Source organism: Salarias fasciatus, chromosome 22, assembly GCF_902148845.1.
Source record: "Salarias fasciatus chromosome 22, fSalaFa1.1, whole genome shotgun sequence".
In the NCBI taxonomy this organism is placed as follows: domain Eukaryota; kingdom Metazoa; phylum Chordata; class Actinopteri; order Blenniiformes; family Blenniidae; genus Salarias; species Salarias fasciatus.
Window position 1 is genome coordinate 23,085,841 of NC_043765.1, and position 22,967 is coordinate 23,108,807.

At 43.0% G+C, this 22,967-nt stretch overlaps 2 protein-coding genes across 4 annotated transcripts in view; both read right to left on the reverse strand.

The window, feature by feature from the left end:
• The window catches only part of trappc9 (trafficking protein particle complex subunit 9), a 210,913-nt gene extending 195,273 nt beyond the window's left edge, over nt 1–15,640 (reverse strand). The window contains exons 1-9 of one of the 3 annotated variants that reach the window (XM_030120458.1): nt 15,562–15,640; nt 13,804–14,399; nt 13,612–13,641; nt 9,658–9,803; nt 8,832–8,957; nt 7,834–7,860; nt 5,990–6,111; nt 4,483–4,608; nt 2,427–2,643 (exon numbers count right to left, since the gene is read on the reverse strand). In XM_030120458.1, the coding sequence (XP_029976318.1) occupies nt 2,427–2,643; nt 4,483–4,608; nt 5,990–6,111; nt 7,834–7,860; nt 8,832–8,957; nt 9,658–9,803; nt 13,612–13,641; nt 13,804–14,387 (1,378 nt within the window). In that variant the 5' untranslated portion in view covers nt 14,388–14,399; nt 15,562–15,640. The remainder of the gene's footprint in view (nt 1–2,426; nt 2,644–4,482; nt 4,609–5,989; nt 6,112–7,833; nt 7,861–8,831; nt 8,958–9,657; nt 9,804–13,611; nt 13,642–13,803; nt 14,400–15,561) is intronic. The other 2 variants (XM_030120459.1, XM_030120460.1) reach the window with 2 other exon arrangements.
• A 962-nt stretch (nt 15,641–16,602) lies between these two features.
• On the reverse strand, nt 16,603–21,253 carry sh3bgrl3 (SH3 domain binding glutamate-rich protein like 3). The gene is made up of 3 exons (XM_030121306.1): nt 21,104–21,253; nt 18,578–18,745; nt 16,603–18,482 (listed from the first exon to the last, which is right to left on the reverse strand). The coding sequence occupies exons 1-3, from the start codon at nt 21,146–21,148 to the stop codon at nt 18,417–18,419; spliced, it is 279 nt and encodes a 92-aa protein (XP_029977166.1). The 5' UTR covers nt 21,149–21,253; the 3' UTR covers nt 16,603–18,416.
• Between the last annotated feature and the right edge of the window lie 1,714 nt (nt 21,254–22,967).

Genomic DNA, 22,967 nt, shown 5'->3' on the forward strand with positions numbered 1-22,967 from the left:
CAATATTCAGCACTGCAGGGAACAAGCCCACCGGACAAAATAAGCTTCCTCGTCTCTTACTCATTTTTAAACTGGAGAAATAACCTGGCAGATATGCAACACCTTATTTTTATGTGCACGTCTGTTCCAGCTCGTTTTTATCCCCAAACTCCCACAAAACAACCTTCAATAAATGATATATTAGCACCCATAAGTCTGTTTGGTCTGACTTCTCATACATGAAATTCAGTTGTAAAATACCACCATCTCTGCTACACACTAATGGATGTGCACCACAGCCCGTCTGGATAAATCTTCTGCACATGTCCGAGCAGATCAACTGTAGCAATGGGCTCTATGCACAACTCAACCACTTCCTGAACTCCAGGAGGCTCCTTTGCTTCCTGTCTTTCATGATAGGACGAGCTGATTAATGCAGGTGTGTCTGACCATTACTGTTGTAGTCACAGAGGTCAGGGACACCTGGATTAATCAGCTCGTCCTATCATGAAAGACAGGAAGCAAAGGAGCCTCCTGAAGTTCAGGAAGTGGTGAAGTTGTGCATAGAGTCCATTACAGTTCTGTAGTTGACAGTCACGCGTAACAGAAATACCACTCCGTCGTCAGTCCGCATGAATGTTTGTGTACAAACAACAGCGCCCACTAGTGGCCTGGAATGCCAACTACATCGTTTTCAAAACACTGCTGTGTAAATGTAAAACCTTTCTGAACAAAAAATTATGTGTTTTCGTGCTTCGATTCGCAAATATATAATATACCGGGAGAGCGGACACGCACACGGGCCGTGAGAGCGGCGGCGGTGGCAGCGGCGGTGGGGGGGGGGGGGTCGGCAACGCACATACAGCGTCAATTTACGTACGTCACATACCCAGGCTGCGCGGGAAATTCGGATCCCAAACTGCAGCCAATTATTTGGCACACAGCTTGTCTAAGGCAGCAGACAGATACGCGGATTGGCCTGTTATTTCAGGTTTTTAATGCTTCATGGCCCAGTAGCATTGAATAAACTGGAAATGCATGTGTAGTTTTTCACAAATCTTGCCTTAAGTCCCTTTAAATAACACAAAAAAAAAGATGAGGCCTTTTCCTGTAAATTCTATGAAATAACCTAGAATATGTACAACTTAGAAACAGAAAGCCAAATTAACATCTCTACTCTTTTTATCTTTCAAATCTTTTTCCCCAAATATCATCAGTAACATCCCTGAAGTTCAAGTAAGAGCCTTTTACCTTGGACACAGTTTGTTTCCACTTACTGTTCATAAAAGATACGAGACCAAATATTAACAGCACATCAGCGAGGGAGAGGAAAGAGGAAAGTGATCTGACAAAGAATAGTGATGGCAAGATGAAGAAGTGGATACTCCTGAGCCTCTCTCTTTGAGGTGTGCTGTCTTTTATGTTTCCAATGGTTGCCATCAAGTGGCCACGCCGAAGCGAAGGGTCAAGAGTCTGTAGAGCCGAGAGGCTTATCACAAGGGTCTCGCCAAGGAGTCGACAAAAGCCCGGGTCAGGTCTCAGCTGTGCTCCTTTTGTGAACGGAGCGGCGGCCTGAAAGCAGGAGGCCCTGAAGGAGAACTCTTGAAAAGAGAGCAAAAGCCGAAACGCAGCGGCGCCATTTGTCTATTTAATGGACTAAATATGTTTACTCTGCTGTCACTCACGTCTCGAGGCTCACACAGGAGGGCACCGCATTCATTTACTCAATGAGAATGACTCATATTGGGCTTTTTCAGGGCTATGAAATTACACTGCAAGAAAAAATAATATAGTAAATTAAAGATGAGAGGCCGATTTCGAAACACTTTCTATTTAAAACAGCAGAACTGCAAACAGCTGATTTAGGACAGGCTAACGCTGCCATTTCCAGGTTGTCTATTCAATGGTCCAAAATGTCAAGTTCTAGTAGTGGAATGAGAAAATACGACAACAATACGACTTCCTAATGGAACTTTTGCAGCTGTAAACTAAAAAAAAATCAGCTTGAATGAACAAAAAGATGATCCATAAAATTACATATCTTTCATTAATCATCAATTTCCCACTTCTGAAATGTTTGTTTCTTTCTTCAGCTTTTTTACTAATTTGCATCGTTTCACCGATTTCATTCTGTCTCAGCTTTTCTGGAATTGGCACCGTGTAGTAACTTTTTAATTTCTATGGTTCTAACTGCACAGATTAAAAAGAGTCTTGAGATTTACTACCGCCATGAGAATACCTGTAAATTTAAATAAGAAAACTTTTCTTCTTTCCTCGAATGCTTCAGAGCTTTAAAAAGAAAAAAAAAAAAAAAAACTTAAAATATTACTGAAGAAAGTGTCTGGCAGTGTGCCGAGCCGCCGTTAAAAACATGAGATCCTTACTTTAGAAATCAGCAAAATCCACCCCAGTGAGGCTGCTACTCCTACATTAGCATCTGGGCCTACCTTTGCTGAAGTCCTTGGGGTCGAGCGACAGGCTGTAGCCCGGCAGCGTCTCCAGCAGCAGCTTGTAGCAGGCCCTCCAGCCGGGCTCCGGGATGGTGGGGGCCACGCACTGCATGGCCGCCACGCGCTTGAAGAACGCCGACTTGCGGTGGAAGCCGATGAGCTCGTACAGCTCGGACAGGATGCTGTAGCGCTGGATCTTCTCCTCCTCCGACAGCTACGGTCACGGAAAGGTCATTCAGGAGATTCCTACACATTTTTTTTTTTAATAAAGTCGCTTTGACTGGGTAGAAATGGGGGGAAACGCAACTTCAGGAAACCTCATTGAGAAAACACTTTTGATTGTGAATGTCCTTCACATATTTTGGCTTTGTTTACCCAACTATGAATGCCTTCCGTTCTATTTCAACTGCACCGCTCTTAGAGGGAACAACTGCCACTCCGGAAGTCTCAAAACTGTCAATTTCAATCAGGCCGCCTCGCGATCGCTCCGGAGCTGCGGCGCAAGGCGCTCACCCTCCGTCGGCTCCAATCTCTTCCTCAAGGACACTCCAGACGGGACGAGTGGGGATCGAACGGCGGGCCTTCCGATTAGCGGACGGGCTCTACCACCTGAGCCAAAAGCAACCTTTCGAGGGTACTGGACCGTAGCCCGCCACTGCAAATCGACCTTTAGCTAAAAGGACTTAACGTTACAAAGCGGAAGTCCCAACAGCACAGTGAACCACTGGGGAACGACTGCTTCCTTTACACGGGACGCAGACAACACAAACCACTCACACAACAACAGGGTTTAAATTGGAGTGTGGGGGACGATTCATCAGCTACTGAAGACGTTCTCAAAGTGTCGACATCTGGCGCTTCTTTGACCTGAAGTCCAGGAGACATCATGATGCACACATCCACTGTTTTTCCTTGAAAGGACTGTCGTTTCTGTTCTTTTGTCTTCTCTGTTGCTCTCAGGTGTTGCGCAGGAGTTACACAGCTCAACACTGCCCCTGCAGGTCATCAGTGGTGGGACTGTTTGCTATACAACCATAAGCTAACATGAAACCTACTTGTGTAATTAATGCAGAAGATGGACAGAACCTCATCTTTGACTTCCTTTTTAACTTTGGGTTGTGACATTTTGCTGAAAATGATACTAAATAAGTCTTTTTAAAGCTTTTTTTAATGTAATAAAGGGGAAACAGGGATGCGTTTCCATACATTCTATCAATATTGGGTAGAGTGTTTATGAAGAACTGGTCACAGAGTTTTACTTAGTGTAATAAAATGCATCAAACTGTTCAGACGGGAAAGAGTTTCATGAAATCAAGAATGTCAAGATTCAGCACGCATGTGCTCCCACCACCCGAACTTCACATACCTGCTGCTGAAAAAGCACAAAAACACATTGTTAGGTAGGTACTTTCTCGGGGTGCAATTACTACATGCTGGTTAAAAAAAAAGAAGAAGAAGAAGCAGAAGCTGAACCAGGCAAAATGGAGGTCAAGAACATATTCAACAAGGAATTTGAACACAAAACCTCAGCAGGGATGGGGTGAAAAGAGATGTTTTCCTTTGTTTCTGACATAGAATTCATTTGCAAATGAATGTTTGAACACCATGCAATACAGTCAAAATAGAGGGCTTTTGTGCAGCAATGAAAAAAGGTATGTTTTGGAAATAAAAGGGAAAGAATCTGAAGAAAAGAGATGACTTGCTCAGCACGGGGGAGGATCGATCATGTGTTTGTATTGTAGCCAGCGATGGGAGGGACGGCAGAAAAGGGTTCAGTGATGGGATCTTTCCCATCGCGGCATTAAAGAAAGTTGCGTTTTCCCCCCATTTTCACAGAGACAGAACATTTTCAAAAAGTTCCACCTGGGGAATTGTTCTCTCCAACTGTCTCCAAGCACCGTTGTCATGGAAACAGACACCCAAAACGCAACCAAAGTTTTCCGTTTTGACTCAAAAGCATTTAAAGTGTTGCTGCTGGCTGGTCTCTTGGGTATCTGTTGCATGTGTGAGTTCCCTTCAACAGATCCAGCTCAGAGGGCAGATCTGGATTTACCTGGCCCAGGTTGATGTAGACGGCGTTCTGCAGGAAGTCCGAGGCCTCCCGGGCCCTCTTCTGGATGGCCAGGACCCGCACCGCCTTGACGCAGGCCTCCAGCTCGATCACGCCGGCGTTCTTGTACTGCAGGAGGTTGGAGTAGATGAAATATCAATTAACTTTAACCTGAGGGACTGGTTTCTCGTGTGTTCGTCAGTCAGCGCCAGAGAACAGAGGCTTGCATGAAAACCAACACTCCCCTCTGAGCCGCCGCCGAGGCTTCACACACTCAACATTTTATTTCTCGCCGTCCCTCAACTTCCTCCCCGCTCCCGCCCTCATTGTCTCCTTATTAAAATTCAATTAATATGTGAATGGCCGCATGTTGAGGTGTAATTTAATTCTGAATGAACTAGTTACAGGTAAAAGGGCCGAGGGAGGTCAGTGCAAAAAGGCAATTATAATAATGAAGATAAAGCGCGGGATTGCTTCTGAACAGTTAGGCAGCATAATGAGCCTATTCAGCCTCTTCGCCCAGCACCAGGGACCCTTTAATGTCCTTCTCTTTCTGTCACTTTGCGGCGGTCAAAAGAGAAGACAAACACATTGTGCTAAGATCAGTCGCATCGCGCCGACTGCCCTGTGTAGTACTGCTTTTAACTGACGATTACATTTCAACTGAACACACTGAAATCTGGTGGCATTGTTCGGTCTCGATCGGCCTGTGCTGCTCTGCAAACTCAGAGGACAGCAAACCAGATCAAATGCTGCCCCCCGGTGAGACACACCAGTATTGCTCATCACATGTGTGTACATTTCTCCTGCTTCGAATCAGACTCGTCCACTTATTTGGATTTTCATTCTCAAAGTGTTGAAGTTGATAGAAGATGCTGCTTCAAATCTGGGACCAACTCTTGGTCATTGTACAATAAATGTTCACATGCATGCGTCACCTTACAAAAAAAAAAATGACCACATTTGCAAAATAAAGCCAAGCTGAGTGATGCTTTCTGTTGCAAAATGCAGTAAATTATTTAAAAAAAAAAATGTATGTATTACTACGTTACTGCTGCAGCTATGTTTTAACAATTTTTTATTGCTACTTAGATCATGTAGTAACAAATGAATGAATAACAGATGAATATGACAACTATCCCGTCAAATATACCTATTTTTGATGAACAACTTGCACAAATCTTGCAAATGAAAATTCAACTTCAAACTCCAAATAAATGCAGTCCTACACTATTGCTGCAGTTATTACATTTACAATGTTCTTACATTTTCAGTGCTACTTCAATCATGTAATAACTTATTACATTATGTTCAAATGCATGATATTACATTTTTTGCTTTGTTACATGGAAAACTGAGAAAATTATCATCTTATTGGTTGAATATTAGTTTTTTTTATATATATATATAGTTTATGCTTATTTGCTGTGTTTAAACAGCTAAACAAACCAACTGAGCTGAACCATCTCACGTTTTAAATGATGATATTAATGGTCCCGGCGGTTTTTACCTTGCCGTAGTAGGAGATGGCCTCTTTGTACTTGTCGATGATGTCCTCGGGACTCAGGCAGTTCTTGGCCCGCCCGATCTCGGCGCTGGTGTCGGCGCTGATGCCGTTGGCGGTGAGCGCTCCTGTACTCGGAAGAGGACGGGGATAAGGTCAGAACGGAGGACAGAGGTCACGAGGGTCCGTCGGGCTGTTCTGCTACTCCGGGGGAAGGAAAATTTAAAAAAATGGGATGAAAATAAAGAAAAGGAGGAAACTTCAATCCACCAACTACTCTTTAGAGACGCCTCCTTGGCTACCACCGCATGCATGTTTCTATAGCATGGATAATGCACTGTGGGAAGCAAGGCGGGCGGCGGTAGCCAAGACGGCCCCCACTTCTGGTGTATGTATCCCGCTCTGCTGGTATTTCGTCAGCAGACTGGATAAAACACGGACAATAAACGTCACCAAGTACATCCCTTTAAGTGAAGAGATTATGTTTGCCGGCTGATTTGGGGAAACTGCTGTTCATTGGTTCTGATTCTAGGCTGGGAGCAGTTTAGGGCTCATCTACTAAACCTGTTCATCCCACGGAGAACTTAAAACCGCAGCATTTCATTTGGTTTTCGGCCTCTTTTCCTCCGTCCAGCTGGAGTCCATCATGGCAGCTCTGGGTAAAATGTAACTCTGCATCCTTAAGACATGAGCAAGCTGTTGCAGGTCTGGCTAAAATGTCTGACGGATGGACACACGGATCCATCCTGCCTGCACCACCAGCAGCTGCTTGGCGCTCCGCTGGTGGTGTAACGATGAGGGGAGATTTTATTGGCTCAATTTGATCTGCTTTGTATCAACAAATCTGCTTTAGTGTCGCTCCTGACCACGTCCATCCCTTTATGACCAGTGTGTTGCTGTAAGTTAACACACCCTGTCACTAAATATCCCAAACGGGTTTCTTCAACATGAATCCAGTATATTCCAACAAATCCTTCAAAAAAAAATATAGATTACAAGTCATAAATCATCCAGTTTACGAGCCATTTCTTTAAAGTGACAAGTTAACTGGACACCACAGTCCTCCGTCGTCCCCAGGTTTCAGTCCAGAAGAACAATAGTGGGACGCATTGGAAGTAGACAGTCACATCAACAGATTCATATTGAATATGCAATGCTGGAACGTCAATACAGAACACAGAAGGGGGCCCAAACTGACACTACTAAGCTGATTTGTACAATTGAGTGTATAATTTCACACTGTATTCTCAGTTCACTCAAGATTCTGTGAGATTTCATCACTTCTTCGTGCTTAAAAACCTCAGAAATGCAGTTTTGTCTGTAACTTTAATGAAAATGTGACCAAAGCGTGATTAACAAGACACTACACTGCATTATTAGTGCAGGAAAGTAAAGATTTTGCAGAGCTATTCTAAATGCAAATTATAATCCACTATATTTTAATCATTTCTACATATAATCAAAAAACTGTAATTCCTATTAGGTTAACTTAAAGTGATTGACCGCCATTGGTGTTAGGCTGCCACCTGGTGGTGCTCCAGAGCTTTTAAATTTCAGTTATGAGAAAAAAATAAATAATGAACACTGAAAGAACCAATGAAAAGTTGAGATCTTCAATCACCAAAAGAGCGTCTGAGGGGGGAAATTAAATCACAATGAATGATGACAGCAAACCAACACAAGAGGAAAACATCTGATTTTAAAACAGCACAAATCAAAGGAACGGTGATGACGATGATGAAGAGCGACGTGAGCTGCACAAATGACCACAAGCAAACTGAAAGGAGGGGGGGGGGGGGGGGGGGGGGGGGGGGGGTTCAGAGGAGCTAACGTGGCTCGACAGTCCGTACCTGGGTCAATGAGAACCTCCTGAGCTCCTACAGACACACACACAGAGAGAGAAGATGCAGATTGACTCGTGACACACTGTTAGTGGGGTTAGTCCTGACACTGTGCTCCGGTCGGCCGCATGACACTCGAACCGTCCAGCAGGATTCACATCACTTCCTGGATCAACATCACCCAGTTAGAGCTCTTCAGCTGATCTTTCAAACTTTACTTAGTTTACATTTACAGGTAATGGGTTCTGTCACCACTGGAAGGATTTTTTAAATAGATTTTCCTATCAAGAACACACTCCTGAGGTTCAGGAAAACCTAATGCTTTAAGGTGTGACGTCAGGTCAAAGCAATAATACTATTCTGCTGTAGGTGGCAGCAGTGAGTCAATGTCATGTCCACTTCAGGAACCGCTTTAGGCCCAATTTACACAGCAATTCAAGGGAAAGTGCTTCTTTTTTTTTTTGCATTTCCATGGAGACGGAATACATCGCATTCTCCCCGTTTCCTTTCCACGGAGACAAGAGTCGCAGCGTTTTCAAAAAGTTCTTCCTTGGGCGTCACATTCAAAAAGTTACGTCTTCAGTGGCTTTCCAGTTTCATTTGTGTCAACAATTATGAGAAAAAAGAAAAACAACTGTATAAAAATATATACTAGCAAGTGTGACATATGTAATGTTACTTGTGTGCTGTAGGTGGCAGTAGAGAGTCAACAGGGTGTTTAACCTACATTTCAGTAGAATTACATCACGGCTGTTTGCTTTCATTAAGATTTAAATTACAAGATAATAAATACTACAGGTCCAAATGCTCTCTGATACCTGTGCGAGTCTGGAGTAGATTTCATGATCGTTTACTTGGTGTTAATAACTTGTTAATAACACAGCAGACAGATTAGGCTTCAGCTCTCGTTCGATCTTCTGCACACAAAGGAAGCAGCTCAGCTCAGCCGAGCTCAGCATGAAGCGTTCGGCGAGCAGGGACGTTCAGAGACCGGGCGTGGAACCCACCTGGTCTGTGGCGTTTCCCTGCGTCGGCAGGCTGGGAGACGCTGGGCTTGCGTCCCGCCGTCTTGCCCGCCGTGCCCCCGGGGTAGTGGAAGATGACCGAGGCCGAGCACAGGCCTTCTAACGCAGCTGAGAGCGAGAACAGAGCAGAGCAAAACACCAGAGCGCTTCCACGTCACTTCACTGCTTGTTAATTCAAATTTATTTTCAACCTCCAACTGTGCTACTACTGAAACATTTCAGCGCCTGCGCGAGACGATCCTCACACAGCTAAACATAATTCACTTACAATATCTGAAGAAATTAAGCTTCAAACATGAACCTAAGCCCAACTTATTGTTCCCTTTAAATCAGTAATTCCATGTCCATTAATTGCAGTAAACCATATTTTTTGCATCCGTTGTTGTTTGCGCTTCAACTCGTCAGGAGAGACCTTCCCACAAAGGTTCCTACATGAATGTTTGAAGCATCAAGAGTTCAGAACTGAGGCTGAAGGATATCAGGTAAACAAGTGATGCCATAGCAAAGCATTGCAATAACAATATGAAAGTCTGAAATATAAAATATAACACTGCTGTTTTTCAAAGCTCGGTTGTTGTACCTCCTGGAAAATGTCAAAAATGAAGGATATTATTTGGTAGAATGGAAGCTCGGCGTGTCGTGATGTGGCTTCCTGCCTCATTGAGCTAATACTTGGAGCACCTTTCGGATTTCTTTCCCTCTGAGGAAGTCAAACGGCCAATTGGATGGCTCAGATTTTTCCCATGGCTTTCACGGTTGTGGCGTGTAAAACGCTCCCCCCCCCCCCCGCATGGACGTCCAGACTCACCGCCCAGCCACAGGAAGTCGTTCACCCCCCGGAGCAGCTCCACGGCCATGTGGTAGTGGACCAGGGCGTCCTGCAGCATGCCCGCCTGGAGACACAGGTCCCCGACATGCTTCCTCATACGGCCCTGGCAGCGTTTCTTATAGTGCCTGAAGGGGAGGGAGGGGAGGGGGGGAGGGAGGGGAGGGGGGGGGGGGGGCAGCAGGATGGGGGACAGAAAAAAAATGTGGAGAGGTTTTAAATTGTTTAAAAAAATATCTATCTTTCTGGCTCTTGTGGATTTTTCTTTCTTGGTTCAGACTTTGTTGTTATTTGGTTTGTCAGCAGGGGAGTCTGGAGAAAACCTTATCAGACAACTACAGAGGGGAAATGTAGGGGGGGGGGAGCGCACCAGCCAAATAGAGCAACAAGACACGGAGGGAGCGCCAGCTGTGCTGCAACACTTCCTGAGTCTTGCAGAGCGGCTTTATCGGGATTCAGGGGAAGTCGAACTGCTCGGAGGGGAAAAGGCTGTGGAGGCCGTTGGTGGACAATCGGAGGGGTTCAAGGCGAGTGGAGCCGAGGAGAGGATGCTTCCTGGCTGTGTGATCTCGAGGCGGACATGGAAGGAGAGATCTACACGAACACGCGGTGGTTCAGACGCTGAAGACGTCTGTCTCCAAACAGGAGGGGTGGAGGCTGGTTTGGTTCTGGACGAGGTCCGTAGGGAAAAAAAAACTCCCAACTGCCGAGCGAAGCCGGGAAAAGCTCGGGAGAGAGTGTGCAGCGGCATGGAGAGCTCAGCGAGGCCGAACCATCAGCTCCTCCTCTAGACCCGAACACTTTATCGCCGGCAGTCGCTTCACAAATCAACGCCGGGACGACGCTCCCAGAAAGAACATTCACTGATTTGACAGTGTGCGTGAGGGGAGGGCAGGTTAAATGGTGGCCTCTGATTTCAATTCATTTCATTGCTGACTAGTTGTAGGAGATGCGTTATGGCAGGAACATCTACAGCTGAGGGCCACTGTGTGTGTAGAGTTTGCATGTTCTTCCTTTGTGTGGGTTTCCTACTGGTAGTCCAGTGTCTTAACTGGTGACTGCGAGTGTGTGATTGTGATTGTTTCTGTTTTTGCTCTGTGTTGAACCACATGGTTAGTTGGTTTAAAAAAAAAAAAAAAACTCAATCTTTACATACAGAAATGCTCAAAATCACTGTCAATCTTGACTTATTTGTGACCACTATTTATAAAGTTTTCACAGATATAAATAAATGAATGTCTTACCGCCTCAGGTTTGGAATGAACTGAAAGTTGATAATGTGCAATTAATTTTTATATATTTCTGAACAGCTTCGGTTGGGTGATTAATCGCAGTTAAAGCTCTATCACGTTGTAAGACGACATTGAAAAAAAAGGGGAGAAGCCAGGGTGACAGGAGGCATTTGATGCATTAAGTGCATCGCAGGTTAAAAAAAAAAAAAAAAAAAAAAAAAAAACAGCTCAACAGCATGATGGTACCTCCACCTTGCTTTATAACTTTAATCACAGCATTTCATTATCCGCTTTGCACCTTTATCTCAGCCGTCTCTGTTTTTGTTTTGCTCTTTCCCCCACATCCATTTAGCATTTAAAGCACTTTGATGACCGTGAAACTTCTTGGAAACCATTAAAGCGGGATCTGCCGATTAGTCTCTGCTGTATAAAAGCATCTATGCTGCTCTCAGACAGCACTGTGGAGTTAAAAAAAAAAAAGAAAGTAGAAACAACAAGCCTCCTTTCAAATAGTCAAACCATCTTACTGGCTTCAATACTGGTGAATTTAACATCATTCTCCAAAGAATAATAATCTAAAATCCATTCTGAATCTGTATTATTCATTAGCTAAATCTAACTCTTCTTAGTTGTTGTTGAATAATTTTTAAACACTGTCTTAACAGTTTTCCTCCCATTAAAATGGGCTCATTAGTGTTTGTTTGTGAGAATGCTCCATAGGACGCAACGCATTTGTCTGCTTTTCTTAAATAATTTAAAAGTCTTTCTGCAAAGATCCCGTCACTTTGGGAATATCTGCATTCATAACAGAACAGCATTCAATCAGCACATGTTCAATCACCAGCTCTGGGAATCCCGGAGAGGATTTTAATCAGTGAACAATCAGGGATAAAAAAAAACAAAAAAAACAACTTTAAAACACGTCTCCCAGCGAGCCTATTACACTTCCCATTATGAATGTTTAATAAACCAATATTTAATTGGTTTTAATCTGAGGTCTTCTTTCAGGAGAAATAGCTGTTTTGCCTCTAATTGGTGTCAAATTAAACGGCTCCTTCGAAAATTCTCGATAGAGGTTTACATCCCTTTCTCTTGTCACAGTTAGATGAAGAAACATGACACACTTCAGTTATCTTATGAAAGACATCTGAACCAAATTATTATATTCAGAATATTAGATGCACTTCTAAAATGGTAATGCATGCAAAATGAACAGAAGGTATCTGCCTCATTTAAATATTCTCTAATCATTACTTCAGTATGTACATGATCAGTTATAATATCAGACTATAGACTGCTTTAGATTGCACGAGTGTGTGCTTTGGGAACGCACATCGTGAGAATTTCTTAAAGCAACTAAATCTAACAGTGTAATTAAATCTACATAAGAGGTTTCTTCATTTCCTGCCTTCTTCTGTCTCCTTAAACTCATGAAGTGGCTTCTCGAAACGGAGAACAGTAAGAAATAAAAAAAACAAAAACAAATGAGGGTTATTTTCTTTGCTTTTAGAAAGATTGCCAACTGTAAATCCGCTTAGTGTAAATGTCTTATTTGATAAATGTGTGTATCCATCTTATTTTCTCTTTCTGGAAACTGTATTTATATATACAGTATGTATGTACTGTCTCATTTATTCTGTTTGACCATAAACTATTGTCTGGTAGCTGAAACAAACAGAAGAAAATGCCAATACAAAGACGACTCTTCCCGAACGCCAGCGGCGACGTCTTCACTGCACTCCTGAATATTTGACCCGTTTGGAGAAGTGTTGTCGTGCTGGACAACACATTTCCGAGGAGGCGACAGCTGAACTTTGTGATCTGAGCTGGAGCTGAAACTGTTCTCAGCTCCCGCAGCCCTCTTTAGTCTGAACTCATCACTGGATACTCTCTACACTACGAGAGGAATCAGGGCTGAACGATATTACGACTGTTGATGTACATATTGGAAAAGACTGGTCGGCTTCACTAAACTATGTTTTATCAAACCAAAGAAATGTGACAGAAATAAAACCCTAAATAGAACTGTCTAATAAACTGCACATTTTCTGTTGGACAAATAAAGAAATATTGTATTTTAAATGAGGTCCATAAAGACAAACAGCACTGGTATTGAGAAGCACAAATACATCAGAATCATCTCCATTAGTGTTTGTATTTATCACAAATATCTGTAGAACAGCTGCGAACACAAATCCCTGAGTTGACTTTTGATTGAAAATTACAGCTGAAAGTAGCTCAGTGAAACTGTGGAGCCACAAACAACTAACAAAAGAGCAACAAGTAACTGAGTTTAAGACTGAAATCACCTCAGAATGTGCTGTAATGTTAAATAATGTGCCAAAACTGAAGGGTCTATCTTAAATAGATCACATTTCTCCATTTGTTTTTGATGATTTCTCACAGCGTGATCGCAGATATTTCGCCCAATAAGGCCAACAAGTTGAAGAATGAAGGTTATTTTTAAAGTCTTGGGAACATTGACAGTAAATCTGCACCAGATGAGCGAAAATCCAATCATCTGCAGTGTTTTTACGATCAGAAATCTAGTGGAGGAGCGATGGGTTTGGCTCGGAGTCATGACCGAATGAGGAGCAGCACAGTGTTCTCCGGGGCGGAGCTGAAGCCGATGGGCGGGGTCAGAGGGAGGTCACGGGGTCATGGGGGGGGTTGAGGTGGCTTTCGCTAACTTACAACGTCTCACCTTTTCACACCCAACAATAAACTCACAGGACAGTATGAAAGAAAAGAAAAAGGAGAAGAAAAAGACAAAATAAAGCAAAGGTGAACCAACAGAAATGAAGGCGGCAAAAATCGGAGAGAAGGATTTTTGAGAAGCCAACAACCAGAACGTACACGGTGTGCTCGGCGTTACCGGGGAAACCGGGAGACTCACCTGCTGTCCGTGTCCAAACCCACAAAGTCCTTCTTCTCAAACGGCACGCACAGCAGTGGGATCTTGTCCCCGGACTTGTCGGTGGCCCGGTCCAGCCGCTTGGACTCCAGCACGATGAAGATGGACTCCACGAAGTCCTCCACCCTCTTCTCCACGTCGGGGCAGTCCTCGAAGCCGGGGTAGAAGGCCACGTCGGTGCGCTGCTGCTCGGCGATGTCGCCCGTCAGGCCGAACACCAGCAGCCGCGAGTCGTACAGCGTGGAGCCGTACACCTCCTTCTGGCCGTGGAAGCGCTCGGCCGTCTGCGGCCACTCCTTGTCCGAGCCGCAGGTGGTGATGGCGATGAGGCCCACCACCTTGCGGTGCGTCTGGAAGTCGCCCCACTCGTTGTTCTCGGGCAGGTAGTGGTGGCGGTAGCGGATGTAGAGGAGGCGCTGGGAGTCCCGGATGCTCACCTGGCTCACGCCGGCGATGCGCTTGTAGATCTTGAAGAACTGGTCCTCGGGCACGATGCCGACCGGCTGGACCACCACCAGCACCGTCTGGTGGTCCTCGGCACACTGCAGGTAGTCCGGGACGCTCATCCTCACATGTGGCTGCAGGAGACAGAGAGACTTTTAACACGGGAAGGTCCCAGGTTTGAATCTCACAGCTAAAAGGCTACTATTGTGGATTCCTGAACAAGATCCTTCACTCTAAATGCCCCCTGGGGGTCAAACTACTGAAACCCTGCACTGGTTCGAATGAGTATGAAGTATGTGTGTGTGAGAGAATTATGTCCAGTAAGAGGCGGGGCAACAACAAAACATGCTGACAGCTGCAGAAATCAGGATATTTCAGATCTTACTGCAATCTTTGACAAAATAATAAAGACAAATCATAAACAGTGGAATCTGCATCAGTAGGACTTCTGTTTATTGTGGATCATGTGACGATCACATCACTAAACAAACATTATTGCATGTGCAATATTGTGCAGGCCTCGTGTGTAAACTGTGAATGCTGCTCCATTGATCACATATCATGAAGCTCCAGTATAAAACAGGAGCACTCTGCACATGCAATCTTACATAATGCCTATTTACTCGTGATTTATTGGTGTTTTTATCACTTTGCAGGTCGAAAAACCTCCATTTTAGCTTTAAAACAAACTAAAACCACGACATGAACGATATTCTATCCTCATGAAATCACACTTTATTTAAAAAACCGCAAATAATCCTGGAGAGAGAGAAATAGTGAAGAACAGCTCAAAGCAGGTGTAACTTAAAACACTCGCAACATGTAAAAGAAACGTTTCCTTGTTGTAAATATTCAGGACTGTCATACTCCTAGCAACTGCATTGAATGAGAAGTGCACCATTGAGTCTTTAAAGAAAAACAACATTAAAAACATTTTCATTCAATGTTTCTAGCCAAGCTAAACACCACCACCGCCTAGCAATGACAGCTAGCTGTGACCAGGAGTCAAAATAATCAACACAACGGCCACACGCGACAAAATAAATGAGTGGAATTAAACACAAGTGCTGTTTATGTTTACCTCTGTTGAGTCGATAAGTAAACAGGTTTTCTTCATTTATATTTGACATAATTCTGTGTTCAAACACCTGTGCGAGCTAGCTTAGCTTAGCATGTTAATGACTTAATGTGCAGCGCCTGACAGTCTCCACAGCAGGGACGCACAACGTGACGGTGGCGCGTGCACCAGTCTTTATCGACATGAGCCGTGCTCTCAGCATGAAAGAGAATACTCACGTTAAATGTGCACAAATGTGACAGATTTCAGGGCTTCCTCCTTCACTGCAGTGTTTTGAAACACGTCAGGACAGGAACCGGACCCGGAGTTTCAAATTAAAAGCTCATTTCACCGCAGTCTGGATCGGCGTTAGCCCTGAATTTTCAAAATAAAAGCTGAAAAAGCAACTCGGTTTATTAATGCAATTATTCATTCATTCATTCATTCATTATTGGTTTTGATCCATTTATTCATTCATTTTATCGTTATTATTTAACATTGCTTTGAAAGTGAATAGCCACCATTCTAATACATCTGAACAACATTAATATTATCAGAAAAACACTGTTTATTAAACTAAAACAAAAAATTGGAAAAAAGAAAAACAAGTCTGAATAATTACACTAAGTGCAAAGGAGATGCAAGCCCGTAAGAAAACAGGTAAGGACTTAAAATTATTTTTATCTTAATTTACTTTTAATGCAATTAATTAAAAAATATATCTTTGAGAAAATTACATCAACTTTCTCAGTCTCAAGCATGCTAAGCTTTCATCATGTTCATTGACTGATTTTGTATTTTTTTATATTTTTAAAATTAAATTAAAACCATTTTTATCTTAAGCTTGTCTGATCTGATCATGCAGACTTTAGCAGATTATAACATATAAAAGATTTTAACACAACATTTCACCTCATGGACGTAATATTCTGCTGTAATACTAATCAATTTGTTTTGAACCAGGAATAAATTTGATCCACAAAAATGTGCTAATAATTCAATTAATGTAAAGGTTTTACTTGATTTAGTTTGAAATCATCAAAATCCCGCTTCCTCTCATTGACATGACAGCAGACTTCTGCTTCCTGAAGCACTTCACGTTCCTTTACTGCCATCTAGAGGTGTGCCGTGGTACTGCAGGCCAACATTCTACTTCCCTTTTGACAGTGGATGTTTTACCTATTACTTAAATGCCATTATATTTAACGTAGAAATGATAAATTAAAGAACACAGACACTCAATACACTCAAAATTGAAAAACCTTATACACGCAGCAATAGATTCCAACTCCACTTTTATTTACTTCTTTTAAATCCATAAATCACTTTTCACAATCTTCTTGGAAGACAACAGCATTTAATTCCCTATTTTTTTCTTTCATTCTTGTTTTTTTTTTGGCCAAAAGGCAATTGGTCCAAAAGCAAAAAAAAAAACAAAAAAAACAGGAGCTTCACAGAGAGAAAACGTGGAATGTCTAAACCATGGATCATCGTGGAGAATACATCATGAACAGGCAGAACAACCATCGACACTTACAAAACAGTGTACGAACATCTTAAGTGTGTGTGTGTGTGTGTGTAGGTTGTGTTCCAAACCATAACCACACAATAACGACGGGGAGGCGGGAAAGGGAACGGTGCTGTTCTCATTTGCAACATTAAAAAAAAAAAGAAAACTACATAAACATAATCCTTCAGAGTACATCAGTCATTGGAATGAATGCAGATATGAAAACAAAGCACGAGTCAGTGGAATCCTTCAGTTCTCCCATGTGGTGATTGTTCCCTAAAACAGAGTCGATTCACTCCAGATAGCAGCGGCCTCCATCTTTGTTTCAGTTGAACGAGCGTCCTGATGCAGACGCTCTCAAACACACGATATATATATACTGTGAGATACCTTCTATTTGGCATGTCCGGTTTTGGTTTTTTGTTGGGGTTTTTTTTTTTTTTTCCAACCCCGTCAGTCATTAGCCGGTGGAAACGAGCTGGTCTGAGTTTCTAGAAGACAGAGAGTGAGCGCTAACACTGAGAAGAAGCGTGTCTATTGGCACCAAGTGTGACATTTTGAAAACTGTTCGTTCTGATCTGTCAACAACCGAAGCGGGAACCTCGGTTCATCACAAGCTCGTGAACAGCATCTGAATATTTCATCTCATTTGGTTCAAAAAATCCAGTTTTTATACAACATTTTCTTAAAAGCTTAGATGTGTAATTTGACCCCAGCCTCGGGGAAAAATACAAGCCCTCAAAAAAAACAAACAAAAAAAAAAACTGGCCATTTGAGTGTAGAAAAGCGGTAGATTGTGAATGAACGGTTCAGTCTGGGAGTAAAACAGATTCCCTTATATGTGTTTGGAAGAGAGTAACTTTTTATTTAAATAGTTACTTTTACTAGCGAGTGTCTTTTAGTCTGAGAGCGTAAAGATGGATTTATAAGCTTTTCGGTTCCTGGTAGCCCCTAAAAACGCGCCGAAACAAATTCTTGACCAAATCAGAACCGAGCATCCTGCTGCAGATTTTGCTACGTGTGTATGTGTGTGTGTGTGTGTGTGTGCGCGTGTGTGCATCCCTCGCGTACGACATGGGAACCGGAAGGCTACAGGAATCAAAATAAAAACAGTAGTTCAGACTGATGATGGTGGTGATGGTGGTGGTGGAGGGGGGTCGGGAGGAGTTTTGGGTGGATTAATCTAATCTGGGGTGATCTAATCAGATGAGCCGACCTAATTAGCTGAAATTACAGACACCCCGCTGATTCCTCCGGGACTCGGTCGCACTGGAGATGAGAGGTAAAATACAGAGAAGACATGGGAAAAACAGATTAAGACTGAGTGGAGGAATGATGCAGAGAGAGAGAGAGTGTGTGTGTTCTGATTCAGGACTTCTTTTTTTTTTTGGCATTTCTTCATCGTGGCATTGAAAGTGTGAGGACACTGCCAGTGGTGCAAAGATACAGAGAGAAGAGGGAGGTGGGGTTTGGATAAAGGACCCTCCAGCAGGGCGGAGGCTGGGTGAGGATGTGTCAGGTGGGAGAGGTGGAGGTGGAGGTGGAGGAGGGGGGGCTCAGATGGAGAGTTAGACTCGGTCCTCTTCATGCCAGCTTCAGAAACTGTTCCACTGTGTCTGCTTCCACCGCGTCGGCAAACATCTCATAGTTCTGCGGGACGGAAGGCAAACGTTCACCAATCAATTCACCTATTTCTCTATACTTAAACAGAATGGCGCATGAATAAATGCCAGTCCCGCGCTCACCCCGCAGTACTGGTCCTCGTTGAAGAGCTGAGGCGGGACCAGGGTGGGGTCCCCGGCTTTGCTCCTCATCTCGTCCCGGAGCTCGCCGCCCAGCGAGATGTCGATCAGCTTGTACTCGATGCTTTTACTGTCCAGGATGCGCATTATCTCCGACTGCTGGGACTTCACCTGGAAGACAAAGGAGGCTGCATTCACACACTCGCTCCAAACCGGGGGACGTCTAAAGTAGTCTGGACTGTTGAGCAATGCAAAAGAATGAGGAAAACAATCACTGATACTGATGTTGGACTCTGTCTTTCGACCAAATTCTGAGGGTTTTAATCCCATTATCTCACATGTCATGTACGGACGCCTTGTGCATTGTTCTTTTTCTGTCACTGGCTGCAGGATTAATTGCCCCCTGGGGGACAATAAAGGTTCTTGAACTTGTAACAGGGCCTTGGCAGCAACATGATAATATCCTTTAAGAAATGGCAACTTTCCTCATTATACATAGTATAAGCACATCCTGAAATTAATCCCATTTACACAACCCGAAATTATTATAGGGGACGTTCAATCCTCAAAGTTCCACGCCACACAGAAAAGATAAATTACCTTGTAATTATGTCTCCCCTATGATAGGCTGTTTTTCTCAGCACTAAGCAGAAAACAAGGTCATGAAGGAGCTTAAAGTGCCGGTTTCAATAACATGAGACTATTTTTGCTCCTCAAGGCCAGAGACTCAGACAGATGGAAAACAAAAATCATGCCTTTAAAAGAAGTGGCGTTAATAATGGCTGATGATTAATCGGCGGGTAAACAGTGTGCTATCTATGTGGGTGACCGCCGCGCTTTAGGTGTGGCCACATTTGCAAACACACCCTCCTGACTTCCTCAACCGAACCAGCTGACATTTAACTGTTCTGCTTAAACTGCAAAGAAACAGGAAGTAGATTTCTACACGACTTTAAAAAAGGCTGCTCATAAAAATAGGAAGTATTATGACTGTAAGCAGAGTATGATGTTTCAGTTCAATATTAATGGTAAAGTACTGAGTGTTCTTATCATGGCCGAAAATATTTGAAAAAATTTTTTGATAAAGTGCATGAGGTTCCCAATAGTGGGTCCAGAAACCTCCTTTACGGGGGGCACCAGAGGCTGTAAGAGCTCTAATTTTAATCAAAATTAAACTTGCATGTGTGCACAAAGACTTTTAGGCCATACTTACACATTTCAAGTGACAACGCATTGTTCTTATTTCAGAAAAGTTTTGCATTTACATAGCAACACTTTCAATACAGTGTCCATTTAGACGGAAATGGCAGAAATGCTAAAAACTATGGATTTGTCTACTTTGCATCTCTTCATGGCTGCACTGCCTCACTTTGAGCCATACTGGCCCCTCCTCTGCAAATCCAAACACCACATTACCCATTTATTTCTCTGTACCAACCTCACCGGAGTGAAATAAAGCAAATGCAAACAATGTGGGTGACAATGGGTGATGAAAATCTTCTACAACTTACTCCCACATACCATCAGTGTTTACCTAAAACCTCCACTGGGGCACAGTGGAGGGTTAAAAACTGTAGCAGTGTGTCACAACTTTTCAGTGATTTCATCACTGCTGTTAATAGATACCAGATGTTTGACCCAGCACAAAGCTAGACAGAAATACTACAAGAAGTACACACCATTCCAATACATGCGATTTTTACTGTAAGCTGTGGAAACCTAGCTCCAAGCTCCATTACAAATTGCATACATTCAAACATATCAGTTGTTTAAATAAAGCAGAGTTTTAAAATAAAAATGGATTTTAAAATTTTCCATGTTATTTCCTGCAATGATCAATTCGGCTCAAGTTTTGAAGAGCAAATAGTTTTGGTTAAGGTAAAAATTATGGTTTGTTAGTGGATTTTCAATCTGATTTTGACTTCACAGCAGCTGGAAATCAGGTGTGTTCTGAATTAAAATGAAAACAAGCATAATACTTAAGATGAATGTTGATGTCCTAACTAAATTCTATTAGTCAAAGCGATTTAAATATGTTCAACGTGCCAAAAGAAGGGAAACCTTAAATTAGAGGATTTCCAAATGAAGTTTGGTGTACAAAAAATAACGGAAGTGGATACACCTAGCTTCACGTGAAACAATGACACAGATTATATCTCTTTAAGCAGTATTTATCGGTATTTTGATGAGAAAACTTTAATGTCTACACAATAGAGGAATTAAAAACAAACAGAGAGACATATATTAGACACGCTGCGTTGGGAAAAACGAGAATCCGCCTCGTCTGAGCGCGCACTCGCAGTTTCAACAAATGACACATTTTGACTTAATTCCTCATAACACCGTGCTAACGTTGTCTGGACGGTGACGGTAACAAAGCAGGCACTGAGTTGCACAGGCCCGCTGCACTGTTAGCGCTGATAGGGTGCTGGGTGTGTCTGTCGGGGCTGAGTCTGGCCAGCGGCCGCCGGCGGACAGGGGACCGCGGGCGGGAGCCGCGCGAAAGCCGCCGGGCGGATTGAGACTCACCGTCCTGGAAGCGGTGACGGTGGTGTAGTAGAGTTTGATCCCCATGGCCGCGGGTCCGTGCTCGCTCCCTTTGTGCTGCTGCTGCTGCTGGAAACTACTAAACGCTCTGCCGCGCTGACGTCAAGCGGCGGCACGCGCGCACCGAAACGGAATGAGGCGTGGTGAGGCGTCCTTTCAGAATAAAATACCCACTCCCGCCTGACTGTAACGAACATGGGAAACTGACAGGTTTTAAGGTCTGAAAAAATTAACACTCATCCTGTAGCCTATAGTTATCAAACGTCTGCGTGTGGTCTGGAAATGTAAGGTCTTCGGAGGTCTCGGAATTTGAGGTTCTCTACCAGAGGTCCAGACATTTGAGGTCCTCTACAGGAGAGCAGGGAGTTTAAGGTCCTCGACTTGCTGCTTGGGAGTTTGAAGTTGGCCACAAGAGGCCTCAGAACTTAAGATCCTCTGAAAGAGGTTTGGCAGTTTGAGGTCCTTTACCAGTGCCTTGCGAATTTCAGGTCCTCCACCAGAAGCCTTTGAATCTGAGGGCCTCGACTGGTGACCTGGTAACTTTAGGTCTTTAACCAGAAGCTGGGGAATTTGAGGTTCTTTGCTAGAGGTCTGGGAGTTTGAGGCCCTCCACCAGAGGCCTGAGAGACACTGCCACATCTGTCACTGCTGCCCTCATCTGTTGATTGCCGACCGGCACAATGTCCGGTTGGTTCTCCAGGAGCTGCTTGTCAGTCAGAAAGCTGAAAAACAGCTTGTTTGCAGCTTTTCAGTTCATTTTGAGTCTCTGCCAAACTGGTTTGGCTCTTTTTGTATTCACTGTAGTCGGAGACAATATTTTTTTGTCCTTTTTGATAGTTGTAAATGATTAAGTAAATAATTTTTTTTGAAAAAAAAAATCAAAATCAGTAGTTAATTTACCGTCTTTAAGAGATTAAGCTGCTTTCAATTCACTTGATCATGATCTAATGTCTAAATATTTAATACTGAAACCAATAGCAGGAAATGACTGGTTACATGTGGGTGAACTTGACTTCCCTGTCGACAGTGGACCTTATGTGTAGTTAGTTTAAAGAGACAGTGCACCATCTTATTCATAATTTACTGAGAGACTGAACTTCTTTTTTCCTTTTTGTGTTTCTTGATCTACTACCTTTCATCCTAACTTGCCTTCTTCATTGATCCCTGCATATTTGTCATTAAAAAGCATCATTTTGAAAGTCAGTACACGTTGTTGTTATCTCTTAAAAATGTCTTCCATCATAGAAGCAGAACCTGGTTCCACTGCAGAAAAAAAGCATATTTGGGGCTTTGATTTAGGTTAGATGTCAGATTTAAATAGTGGTTATATGAATTAGTTACCCTTAAGATCTCACAGAAAGCTGGTGTTAACTTTGAGGTTTGTATTTTGAACATAAAAAATCATGAAAGCTCTCTGTTTTCCCAACTATTTCCCCCTTTTTTTCTCTAATATCATTACTCATTCAGTCACAATTACATTTAAAACCCTTCAAGTTTCGGTTTGAATCACTGCTTTTATGATAATATATTCAATATAGATTAAAAAAAAAAAAAACTTTTCACCACATGAGACACATGATAGGCTGTGCATTTGTTTAGTGGTTTGTATTCTCTTCACGCAGTGAAAAGGTCTATGGTTAGAGCACTGTCTGGTTTAACCCGTCTGAGTTTGCATGTCTGTCAACATGCATTGGAGGATTACTGGGTCTGAACTTCCAGTGTTTGATTGGCCGCAGCATCCTAAAAGCCACATTTGTTTCAAAACACATTTTCATTTCAGAAAAGTATCGTATTTACACTGCAATGTTTTGAAAACGTTGTTCTGGAGCATATAGCACGGAGACAG